The following is a 13,353-nucleotide window of genomic DNA, read 5'->3' as shown; positions in this document are numbered from 1 at the left end:
CACTCAATTGTGTTGTTGAGACACAATATACTATGCTGAGCAGATAGTAAATACTCATGCCCTCCTTTGTCATAATTGCAGAATCGTCACTTGAACAAGTAATAGTTGGGACATGTTAAACCCTTGCCTGTGTTTGAGTGCTGTGACCTAAGGATGATGAATAGTAGAGGAAAGAATATAAGGTTTATTTGATTTAATAATTAATATGCACAGATTGCTTAGCATTATGAACTTTTAAAAACATACTATCAAAAGAAAAAATCTTGTTATTTAGATGAGTCTCTGAAAAGAATATATAAAACCCATCTTTAGAAGAGGTGGCTTAATTGTGGCAATAAAAACTTTCCATGTAAGAGAGAAAAATTTGGATTCTATTAAATTTTCCCATTTGTTTTCTGTTGTTCTTACAAGTAAAACTTTAAACAGTATATTTATCACCACTTCTATGTGCCTTAAAATTCATTAAAAGACTGGCAGAAATCTCATTTTATATATAGGCATATGTTTTAAAAGTCGATAATTTGTAGCTTGTAGTTCTTGGGGATATTTTATAGGCATTGTGCCCCTTTTTCACACCCCAACCTCCACTGAAGTCACGGAGTAAGTTTAACAAAGTTTAGCCAGTTTCTTTACTGCGGGATATCAGAACCTTCATCTTACTGCGCATCATCTCCCAGAGACAGTGTGATATGAAATGTTTTCGAAATTGTCGGGCTTTGGAACCTTATTTCCCCATGGTGCATCTCACAGGACTAGGGTAGTCAAGAATTCATTTTGGGAGGCACCTATTTATAGCTATGGTCATCTTGCTTGCCGCCCACTTTAAACATTGTGTACTTTTTATAACAACCCACTTTCTGTAATACCATTTGCAAAATTGCATTATAGCAAAATAATGGGTTTGCTAAAAGCAACTTATGTTTAACCAGATTTCCAAAATACAGAACCAAAGTGTCGTAAACATTCATTGCAGTTCAGGGGCAGGTAACCGATGAAGGGCATCTAAGGAAGTTTTCCAAAAACCGTTTACCTGTATCTCCCTTCCTAATGTGTTTTCACGCTCTCCTCCTCCTCCCACATTATTTTCATCCTGTCGTGTTCTCCAGGTTTTTTCATCTTTGGTCCCTTTCCCATCTCCATGGGCAACAGTTACCCATAGACATTATTTCCTTACCTCAGTTCTCATGTGATATTATAAAGTTAATTCTTTTTAAATTGGTAACAGCTTTTCTACATAACATCATTTAATTTCCACATCAAATTAGTTTTAGGATGAGGTAACATAAACTTCCTTTAGTTTGGGTTGTTTTTTTTTTTTTAGCAGTTTTCTATATCTAGGAGAATTTTAGTATTTGATTATTAGTAGTTCTAATATGTACTATTCAGAATATACCACATTCATTGTGCTGAATTTCTGTTTACAATGCTAAAAGAACTAGTGGCTAGCATCAGTATTTGACTTAAAGTATCTAGTTTGATTATGAAGATTATATTTTAATATTCTTTGATATGAAATAAGCTCAGATCTTGAGCAAAACTAGCAATGAAGGAAATTGCTAATATCTTGTTAGCAATTGTTAAAATTGGCAATGTTGTTAAAATTGGCAACAAGCCACCTATATACTTATGTGTAGTGTCCAGGGAGTAATGGAATTTGCTCAATAACTTGATGTTTGCCATCACAAGGATGTTATATCATTTAAAAATATGCAATCAATTCTTGTTATTCGCAAGAGCCTTTGGTCACAGTGGTTTCTGTCAACTGATCAGTACTTATTTTTTTAATGTGTTTTTCTGTTTAAAAACACCTTATTTAATATATATTGTTGATTCATTAATATTGAACTCATAGCCAACAGCACTATAGCTTAGTACTGGATCAAAACTTATCTAACAAAATTGTATTTTCTCCATAAGTTACATCACAGCCTTTTTGCACTTGGGGACACTAGATAGCACTTCAGTACTGTGTTTGGGAGCCATTTTAAACCATGAAATCTCTCTCTCTCTCTCTCTCTCTCTCTCTCTCTCTCTCTCTCTCTCTCTCTCTCTCTCTCACACACACACACACACACACACACACACACACACGCACGCACACAAACCTGCAAAAACATGGCACTAAATAGACAGAGAAAAGGACACTTGTTGACAGTATGAATGAAAAACAAGAAGACAGAGTATTACTTGTCCAGTCTCAGCTGGTATCGTGTGGGATCGGACAACTCAAATTTTTCACTGTTGTATAGATGTCTGTGAATGACCATGAAAGTGCCACAAGTGTTGGTCTGGGAGTCACAAATAAATTTTAGTGAGTGGGCAAATTCACAATTAAGAAATCCACGAATGATAAGGATTGACTGCATTGCTTAATTAAAACACTGGTCTTACAAGTATACATCTTCACACATGCAAATGCTTAATTCCAGTAGGTTTTAAGGTAATAAATGGTTCTTAGCTAAAGAACACTTGTTCCCCAGTAGCTTGTTACTTAATAAACCTAGTTCTTCATTATCAAAGTTATTAAAATAATAGTGATTTGAATATAGAAACCTCATAATGAAAATAATAACTGAACTATATTAATACCCTTACAGTGAAACCTTACTTCTACCTACATCACTGTTTCCATGGAAAAATTTATTTCAGATTCCAACTGCGACACCAAAGCCTTTTGTTTTCTGAGTCTTTAGTTCCAGTAATGACCAATCCATCACATGTACCTATAGTATAAGACTTTCATTTTCCCCTCTAGTCTGGTTATGGGTCTAGGAGCAGAGCTTTAGGAGTTAGACAGTGGAGGGTATGAGGAAGAGAACAGGGTGGTAGCTCTTAGAAAGGAGTACTAGAATCTTCTGGGGAAGATAGCAGGACAGATTCTTCAAATGACTTTCATGAATAACACCATGATTTTTAAGGAAGCTAGTGATGATTATCAGGATAGCCCCAAACTTGACAAGAGCCATATACTAAAAACACTGGCCCTCCTAGTAATCAGATTTTGGACTATGCGTTTCATTAGTCTGATACAATATGGTATTTCCTACCCTCTTTAAGGACTCAAGTTTGAAAGATATTATTAATGGTATTAAAACAGAAACGCAATTGCTGGTCTTCTCTCTGATGAGCTGTGGTAGTAAGTCTCTGATCAAGTGGATAAATACCCTGTAAGTTAACTAAGAAGTATTATTTATGTTTAGTACTTTTCCATAACATTACTATACTGTAATATATAATATGTATATACATGTGTCTTATGTACATTTGTATCCACTCAATGATTAAAAGCTCAAGGTGAAACAGTAGTTGAGATGGAAGATACGTGGTGGTGTGCTGAGACCTTTATAGAACTTAAAAATGAGCCTCATCAGTTCCTTCGTAAGGAGGGGAACTTAATGAAATCTGCTGTCTTTCTTATTAGGTTTCCCAAATTTAAGTTCTTTGAATGAAAAACAGGGCCTAGGTATTAAGTAGATTTTAATTCAGCTGAGTTTTTTTAATTTAGCTGAGTTTTATTTAATTAAATAATTTAATATATTAATTTAACACAATACATTATTTGACCCTATTTTAATCTTAATTTTATCCCAAGAAAGCGTAATACCTATTCTGTTTTTAGTAAATAGAGTGTCTAGCAGAGAAAGAAACAGATTTTAAGTCAGAACTCCTCTGTGTTCTTTCCTTAAATGTTCTCTAAATGGATTGGAGACAGTGGCATGTAAATCTTTTATTTGAAATTCAGTGCACACCAGCCTGCTAAAGGCTTAGAGAAGTCTACCTGTAAAGGAACTTGTTTAACTTTATTTACTGGATATCTTAACATTTCTTTGGCTTTGGAACCCTTTTTCCCCCAGAAAATTTTAATGTTTCACAGGACCTCATAACTGAGGAACATAGTTGTGGGAGTTAGCTTGTCACAGGCAAACGGCCCTTTCTCTGGTGAAGTAGGGAGTTTGTCAAACCACCTTGGCTACAGGGTAGGCAGGGAGAGTTAAAGCAGCATGCTGGGGAGTTAACATTCAGGTGGTCTTTTGCCTTGTTTTCAGGGTGATGAAAAGTATTTCTGTAACTTCTCTGGGGAAAGTAGGTTTATTATTAGGTTTATTGCCCTTCACCTCACATGTATTCTGACTCATCTACCCAGATGACCAGGTGGCCTAGAACTGTCTTAGGTCCTTAAAGAGAATGTACAAGGACTAAGTTATTGTTTGTAGCAAGTACTATTTTACAAGAAAAAATGTTCATGTTTTTTAAATAAACTTAATTTTAATGTCATTAATCTCAAAATACCTGTTCCATTGTAAACCTTTAAAAAATTCAAATGTTCTCTTTAATTAAACCAGTGTTTATATATCTCATAAACTTTAAAATTCTTTTTAAAAAATAACAAAAAAATAGGGCAATGGACAAACAAATCAAAGATTGATTAAAAATTTAACACAGGAAGAGCTGAGATTTTAAAAACCCACAGGAAAAATAATCATGCGTAATTGATATAAGCAGGCTAATAATAACATTCAAATCAATAGAAGAAACCAAGGCATTTGGTTTGACTGTATAAGAATGTAAAAATTTCTGCTTGGCATATAATGCAACTAAGTAAAAAATTAAACACTGGAGAAACACAGTGAGTATAATAAAAGGTTAAGGTTTATTAGAATAATTCATAATTTAAGAAAATTATCAAACCCCAGTTAAATGGGAAAAAGACAAGCACTTCATACATAGGGAAGTTGTCAGCCATCAAAGGAGTCATTTCCTTCAACTAATATTTTCTGTACACCTGAGCCTTAGGCTGTACTTGGTGTTGGAGTTTCAGTGGTGAAGACTACACTCTCGGCCCTTTGGGAAAGAGAGGGAAGCAAGGGACACATGAAATGAGGGAATGCAATGGAGTTGTGATGATACCTCTCCAAATGCTGGCAAGGCTGTAGAAAAAACTGGTCCAGTTATTTATGATTACTAAAATGACACAAGTGATCATTTTAATTTCAGAGATGATCCTAGTGAAATAATGTTTTTGAAAAGGAACAGCTTACATGTTGAGCAATAGGGCTTAGTCAAGTAAATAACATTTATTTACCCAACAGAGTGACTAAAATTATGATTAAAATTATGATTTTGAAAATAGTAGTAGTAGGAAACAATACTATAGGTGGTTATAGCCGCATTCATGCTACTTAATTCAGTTCTGTAAAACAAATAAGCACATGGTCATTTATGGTATATTAAATTTGTTTTATATAAAATTACTCAAAGAAATATTAAGATTTGTTCTATTAAAAATGTTTGTTTTCTCCTCTTTTTAGCTGACTATACAGATTGCCTTCTCTGTGTTTCCATGCCAGAGACATGACCTGACACCTTTGATGACCAGTCTCAGGGCCCTTGGGTGACTGGCTGGTGCACCATGGAACTTAAAGTATGGGTGGATGGAGTTCAGAGGATTGTATGTGGGGTCACCGAAGTCACAACTTGCCAGGAGGTTGTAATAGCCTTAGCTCAAGCAATAGGTAAGTGAACTCTCTGGATGTCTGAGATTAGGTGGTTTATGCTTCCTGTCCTTGTTTGTTGTTCGTTTTAAATACAGATCTCTAGTGTGTTTTATTCATTTGGTTCCATAATACATCTCACAAGCACACTTTTACTTATTACTATTCCCTGTGCTTCGGTAAATCTGTGAAGGCCCTTTTTCTCTGGTTCCCCCCAGATTTTACTAATCTTGAGTCTAGATTCTGCACTGGCTTCTCTTCTGTTGTTTATTCTAAACAATGATTTCTGGAACTAAAGATGTTTTCTTGAATCCAAACTTAGATTCCTAGTTTCCAGACCCTTCATTAGGATAAATCCTATTTCTATTTATTCTGTACCCTTTTATTAAAGAAAATGCAGCAATCTTGTTTTTCAGCGAAGATGAAGTTGTCAAGGATATGCTTACCAGCTCCATCTTATTTAATTACCCTGTTGTGACTTATTTACTTCCCGTTTATCTTTATATTTTATATGTGTTTTTAGTTGCCTTAAATCTTTTTGGAACATGATAAAGATATAAGTACCTGCATCAGTAAAGCCATAATGTGGGTTAAAGTTTATATTTATATCTTAAATCCATTATTTAGGAAACATGTATTAAGGGGAAACAGTGTGTTCAGCACATGCTAGGTACTCAGTGCCTCTTTATCTTTGGGCTTCTTATCAAAAGTTTATTTCATATCACGTTAGTTTATACTGGAAGCATATCAAGTTAGCTCAGGGTTGAAACAAGTCACAGTGTCATGAGAGCACCTTAGCATTTTAGAGGCAGTTGTGCTACCTGCATTGCGACCAATGCTCCATCAGAAGTTGGCAATACCCTATACAAAGATAGAGGCTTTTAAAAAAAAATACTGACATCTTTTGATTTTGCCTTAAACACTATATAGCATACTCATATATTAAAATAATGCTGAAACTTTTAGGCTTTCACATTTAATAAAATTTTCTTGAGTCTAAACACTAAGTGAAAATTTTATAGTATTTGACCTAGTTTCTACCATAAGAAATAATAGAGGGTTTGTTAATTAGGGAAAATTGCTGGTGTAACAGACAGTCCCAGGATTTCTGGGTTTAAGGTAGTAAAAGTTTAACCATACTATTAGCAGAATATGGACTGAGTGAACAAAACTGCACATGATTCTAAAATTGTTATAGTGAAGCAACTTGTAGACCGGCTTCTTAGGTTCTTACGTTGTGGCCTTGTTTCATTATTAAAAATGGGGCATTTAGTTTAATTTAGTATTCTTTTCAAGCAACTTATATAGTGTATCTTGTCTCCAATAATTTATTTGAATTAAAATAGTCAACTTTTTTTGTGGAGTTTTCTGCTTATGAAAACTAGGATTAGCAAGTGTCAAACCTCACTTTGTTATATTTGAGAAATCAAGCCCCGGGCAGTACTAAAAACAAACAAAAAACAGTGAGTAGTTTTTACAAAAGTCCAGGTAGTTGAGGAGTGGAGTGAGCTGCCTGCACATATGGTAACCACATTTTCTACACAGAATTTCAAAGGGAAAGTGCCCAGATGTACCAGGTGTGTGTTTATCCACTTGGACTAAAGAGAGTATTTGTTTGTGAACAAGCTAAAAAAGTTTTGACTGAATCTGCCCCCCATTTTTGCTCCCTCAATAACTCATTCCAGGCCTATTTTGAAAAGTTGACAACTTGAATATGGATGTTTTATAATATTTCTCCAAACTTGGCTAAACAACTCTTTTTCTATATTATAAATATTTCATTGAATTCAGAATTCATCTAAGAGATGACTCAACTGGCAACCAGCCAAGGGCTGTTGATCCTTGTTTCTGTCGTGGTATAAGATTTTCTTGGCATCAAATTCAGTATTCTTAAATATTTATCTATCTTATAATGAGAATTATTGGTATTCAGAGTCTAAACACTAAGTGAAAATTTTATAGTATTCGACCTGGTTTCTACCATAAGAAATAATAGAGGGTTTGTTAATTAGGGAAAATTGCTGGTGTAACAGACAGTCCCAGAATTTCTGGGTTTAAGGTAGTAAAAGTTTAACCATACTATTAGCAGAATATGGACTGAGTGAACAAAACTGCACATGATTCTAAAATTGTTATAGTGAAGCAACTTGTAGACCGGCTTCTTAGGTTTAAGTCCACATATGGCCTTGATTAGAGATTATATTGAGTTTTTCTGGGTAACTAAAATTACTTTTAGGAAACCATCAAGCTATAAAAATATGTACACAAGTTGGCAATCTGCAAATATGACAGCTAACATTTTCTCACTCAGTCCTATTAAGCAATCAAATCAAATTAGCAGCTAAAGACAACATAATTTGATAAACAATTGAATGTGTCTACTATTATAGAAAGAAATACTTTCTGCTCTGATTTTTGACTATCTTGACAGGTTATATTAAGGTGGTCGGAATAGAGCACATTCTGAAATAATTATAAGAGATGGAATAACTAAAAGAGAAGTCATGACTGAAACACTTAATTGGCATGAATTGGTTAAACTGCCCAGCAAGAGTACACTGTGTATTTGGTCCCTATACATCTCAGACTTTCTGAACCATCCCCAATTTCAAATATCTACCTTGATTCTTCCATAAGTTATCCCAGAAATGACATTATTTCGGAGTTCAAACTGCTTCTCAAATCTGTATGTGAAATAAAGCCTTTGACAGATCATCTGTCCCAAGCTATAGCTGAGAGAATAAATTTGCTTTTACAATATCCCAAACCTAAGTACAAAAAGAATGTATTTCTGCCTTTAAGTAGAATGTAAAGTACAGCTGACAAAGGATTAGAGGAAAAAAAAGGGAGAAAGAAATAAAAGGAGACTAAGGGAAAAGTTTTCTGATTCACACTAATTTGGTGTCTAGTGTCATTTAAAGTACTAAAGATTGAGAATATTCTCTGTTCCCACTTCTTGTGATCTCGTTCCCATATCTCCTTCAACTGAGGCTAGTATTTAATAGAAACAAATTTCTTTGGCTTGAGGCCCAAGGTGTAGCGGACTCTTCTTCCTAAATAGCCATGTTTCATGAGGTTTGCCCCAACAAAATCGGCTTTCTAACTCATTTTATACTGAACTCTAGTATTTAACACTTTCTCTTCTCTGGAAATTCCTCCAAAGTAGGGGTCCTGCTTGTTTACCGTTCTTAACACCATTACTTTTCCTAAAGTGTAGGTACCCAATAAAACAGTTCCTGGGATAGATAGTGCCTTACAGTAGAACTTCCTGCAGGGAAAGATATATTCTCTCTCTGGGCCTTCCAGTGTGATAGTCACTGGCCACATGCAGCTACTGAGTCCCTGAAATGTGGCCAGTAGAACTGAAGAAATAAGTTTTTAATTAAAATTAAATGTGGCTAATGGCTATTGTAGTAAACAGCACAATTCTAGAAGATGATTAACTGGTATCTTAGATTTAGAATGTCAAAATCCAAACTCTGTGCCCCAATTACTGCCCCCCCTCCCAAATTTCCTCCTCCTCATCTCAGCAAATAAGAAGTCTTGTCTTTTAATTGATTAGATCTAAAACTTTTGTATGATATTTGATTTTTTTTCCTTGCTCTAACACCTTACAACCAATCCTCATTTCCTACCACTTACTTACCTCTTATGGTCCTATCTTAATCATAGCAGACACATTTCCACGTCCATCGTTGCATTTGTTCTTCTCTACTGAGAATATTCCGCACCCCCTTATCTTAAAAATTCACTCCTTGGGATCTCTGCTTAACTATCACGGAGGGCCTTCCTAAACATATGTCCATACATATGTGTACACATGCATGCACACACACTCATACTCCCTATTTTTACCCCACTTGACATATTACATATAGGCCACAATCCATTGTTCACATTTTGAAATGTAAAAAATTCTGAAAGCCTAAAGTTCATCATATTTCATCTGTTAGCAGTACCTGGCATGGCATGAACTCATTTGGTGATAATAAATGACCTGATTTGATGTGAGGCTGTTTTTAATCTATATTTATTCTATTCTATATGAACTTTGATATGTGTTACTTTAGAAATTTTAAGGTTCAATTACAGACCCACAGGCTAGCAGTATACCACCTTCTAAAACCCCCAAAATTCTGAATTTTCAGTGTATCTGGCCTTAAAGCTGTTGGATAGTGGACAATAGACGTATATTCATCTATGTACGCATCGTCAGTTGCCTGCCACTGCTTTGTTACTGCTTAACTCTCATAGCCTAAAACCATATCTAGCATGTAGCAGGCACTCAATACATATTTGTGAATAAATGAATTTACTTTTAAAAGTTTTTTCCTGTAAATTACAGGCTGAACTAGGTGACCACCTAATATCTCATCCATCTCTAAAATTATATGATTCTTTAGAAGAAAAGGGAAGAATATTGTTTTATACTGCCGTATTTAACTCTTAATTTCATGTGTAAATTATCATTTTTTATAAATTTTTGAATTGATTGATTTTGTATCTGTTTACAAAGTAATGCTATTTATTGTAGACTATTTTGAAATTTAGAAAAACACAAAGGTAAAAGAATCACTCACGATCCTGCCTTCTAGAAGGAAACACCATACACAGTGCTTTTTATGTGAATATAGCTAGCCTTAAAAAAAAAAAAAAAAAGATTTCATTCTTCATAATCATTCATAGTTTTGAAATTTCATTTACTGGATTTTGAATTAAATTTTCCACATCATTTAGTCCTCACAGCATCTGATGAGGAAGGTGCTGTTATGATCACTGCTTTACAGATTATCAAAATGAGGCACAGAGATGCAAAATAGCCTGCCCAAACTCATATAACTAGTAAGGAGGGCACTGGGATTCAGACCAGTAGTGTGATTCAAGAACACTGCTCTTTACTATGACACCGTGTTAATTATAATCCCCTGGACAACTGTTGGAAAATATTGATTGGATTACATTGAAACAAGAAATAAAAATTCTTAGTAGTAAAATACACTGCTTTTTTTTTTAATAGCCAGGGTTATCTTTTACAGTATTAATAATTATAGTAATAATATGATCACCCATTACATGTAATTCTCAGCATTCATCAGTCAGGATGGGTTAGATTATGATACATTAACAAACAGTCTCCCAAATCTTAGTGGTTTATAGCGATACTGTTAGCTATTATTTTGGCTAATATTATTTATGTGAAGTATCCAGGACAGTGCCTAGCATACAGTAGGCATAATAAATGTTAATCATTATGAAATCAATAAATATTTTCATTATTTTTAATAGTAGTAAGCTTACCATATCCTTAGTGGTCCTAAATTAATGTGTAGTAATTCTGTGAGTACATATTTTCACAACGCATTGGGAAACTATACTATATTGTGAATAATTTAACCATCAGTTGAATGCACAGCTGGCTGACAGGTTATACTAAGAAATATTCCTATGTCACTGTCACAAAATAAATGTTGTATGAAAGAGCTATCTTAATAGCAACTACACTTAGGACTTGTAGAAAATTTATTGATAAATTTCCATAATAGCTGTATATAATTGGGGAATTATTTTAAATTCTTTAAGCTTTCATTTCTTCACTGGTAAATTGAGGATCATAATACCTATGCTGCTTAACTCACAGAACCAATTAAGATTGTATTTATTCTCTGTATGTAAATATCTATCATATACATTTATATATATATATGAAAAAGCACTAAAAGCATTTAATAGGCTATAAAATAATACAGTGTAAATTCTGTTATATAGATCAGTGCTCATTTTAAGAATTCTAAGTCATTATGGAAAGAATTAGTTACGTTTACTAGAGTGTGTATTTGACTGAGAATTTTTATAATATAGCAAAGCATCAATTAGCAGAATAATTCAATAGGTAGGGGAGCTTATTCACCATAGATAAAGAATAAGTCAGGTGTTACTGGTATTACTTCCAAGATGTCCAAAAACAGAAGGATATGTTAGCATTAAATTTATGAGGCGTTAATGCCAGCTCTCTGTCACATTCTTTTGAATAATAAACAGTATTCATTTTGGGGGTAAGGAGGACTTGCTACTGAAGAAAAAAAATTGAATGTCAGAACTAAAACTTGAAGAGAGTTGATGATCAAGGTGTTTAATAGAATCTATATCCTCAGGGCCTGACACTATTTTTGACAAATATTGGTTGTTCAGTATATATTTGTTGAATAAATAACAAGGTGTGAATTTTAAACCATGATTTTGGGTTTTTTTGGTTTGTTTGGGTTTTCTTTCTTTCTTTTCTTTTTTGGCTTTAAGGAGAAATTTAAAAAAAAAAAGAGGAAAGAAAGAAAAAGATTGCAATAAAAAATAAATGGTTGAAATAAGGGCATAGTATTTCTGGATGACCCATATTTAAATATTTGAGTTTGGGTGCATATTTTCAAAAACTTCATAGTGATATATTCTGCTTTAGGTTAGGTGAGTATAATCTGTTACGCTGTGATTTTCCTCATTATATGAAGTTAATGATTCTTAGAATTATACTCAATTGCTTCAGCTGTTCAAAAGTATAGTCAGTATTTTATTTTATTTTATTTACCATTACATAATGTGCCACACAGTTCTAAAACAGCTTAACTACAAATGCTACAATAGACAGACAGACATTCCTTTACATTAGTTTTAAGATTACATCAAGATAATATGCAGGGTAAAACTAAATGTATCCACTTAATAAAATACAGGAGTTTTGCAGGAGGAATTCGAATCTAAATTAAATAGGATCCGTCAGGCCTTGCCAAGTATAGGTATTAAAAACAATGATTATGGGATTAAATTTTTACATAAATGATCTAAAACCCAATTTTTATAATAAAATCAAAGCCATTAATTCATTTACCTTAAAAAGCTTTTTATATTGCTGGATGGAATTTTTTCTTTTTGCCTAATTGCACTAAATGTACATTATTTAACAAAAAGTGGAAACCAGCACTAAAAGCTATTCTAAATAATCTTCTACCAAGACATTCTCAGAGGGCAGCAGTACCATTAAGCATTGGAAAAATCAGCTTTATATTTAATTATGACTAACTAAGAGTCTTTACAGTTTTTAATTTAGCTCTATGATATAATGATTCAGTTTTCTTTTTAAAGACGCCCTCTTTGGTCTGATAGAATTAGAGAGGGCTGCACTGATCTAGTCTAACCTCATGTTACTGTTGAGGACACAGAGGTCCAGATAGCAGGAGTGTGAGAGCCTAAAAGTCGAAAAGCAGAGCCAAGAACACAAAGTACCGTGGTCTTTGAAGCAGTGTATACTTTGCAGATTTGTCATGTGGTTTTTCTTGGGGTAATTATAGTAATTTTTAACATGAAAATCATTAGAAACCAATTAGATTCTAAGAAGCCAATCTAATGTGCTAAGGTTTTCTTTTTGATTCTCTTTGTTCGCTTAGGTATGTTGATAATACTAATAATATTCGTAGAGCACTTTTCAATTTTACAAAACATTTTTATGTTTTACATCTCACTTGACTCTCACAACAACATTGTCAGATAAGAAAATACTCTCACCTTATAGATGAGGAAACTGAAGCTAAAGTAAATTTAATAATTTGTGCAAGTCATATGAATAGGCAGCAGAGGCAGATCTGAACACAGGCCTCTGACTTCAGAGCTTTTGTTCTTTCTATTCTGTCCAGCTTTAAATGGCTGGGAGTTGCTGAAAGTTGCTTTAAAGATTTTTTTAAAGTCAGATTATTGTCATGTCACATCACTATTTAAAGAATGTATCTGGTCAGCCCTTTCACTGTGTGAATAACAGTATCTTAAATTAATAGTGGCTACCATGTACTGAATACCTGTGGTTACACCTGACTCTACA

The 13,353-nt window shown here is 33.8% G+C and overlaps 1 protein-coding gene across 3 annotated transcripts in view; it reads left to right on the top strand.

Annotated features, from left to right (window-relative positions):
- Positions 1-13,353, top strand: part of RASSF8 (Ras association domain family member 8) — a 97,454-nt gene that overhangs the window by 74,851 nt on the left and 9,250 nt on the right. For all 3 annotated transcript variants that reach the window (XM_016119237.2, XM_016119238.2, XM_016119232.2), the window contains one exon: positions 5,310-5,513. In XM_016119237.2, the coding sequence (XP_015974723.1) occupies positions 5,411-5,513 (103 nt within the window). In that variant the 5' untranslated portion in view covers positions 5,310-5,410. The remainder of the gene's footprint in view (positions 1-5,309; positions 5,514-13,353) is intronic.

This window comes from Rousettus aegyptiacus, unplaced genomic scaffold, assembly GCF_014176215.1.
Source record: "Rousettus aegyptiacus isolate mRouAeg1 unplaced genomic scaffold, mRouAeg1.p scaffold_m13_p_2, whole genome shotgun sequence".
NCBI classification, from domain to species: Eukaryota; Metazoa; Chordata; class Mammalia; order Chiroptera; family Pteropodidae; genus Rousettus; species Rousettus aegyptiacus.
The sequence above is the reverse complement of the archived record's forward strand: the minus strand, read 5'-3'. Positions and strand labels throughout refer to the sequence as shown.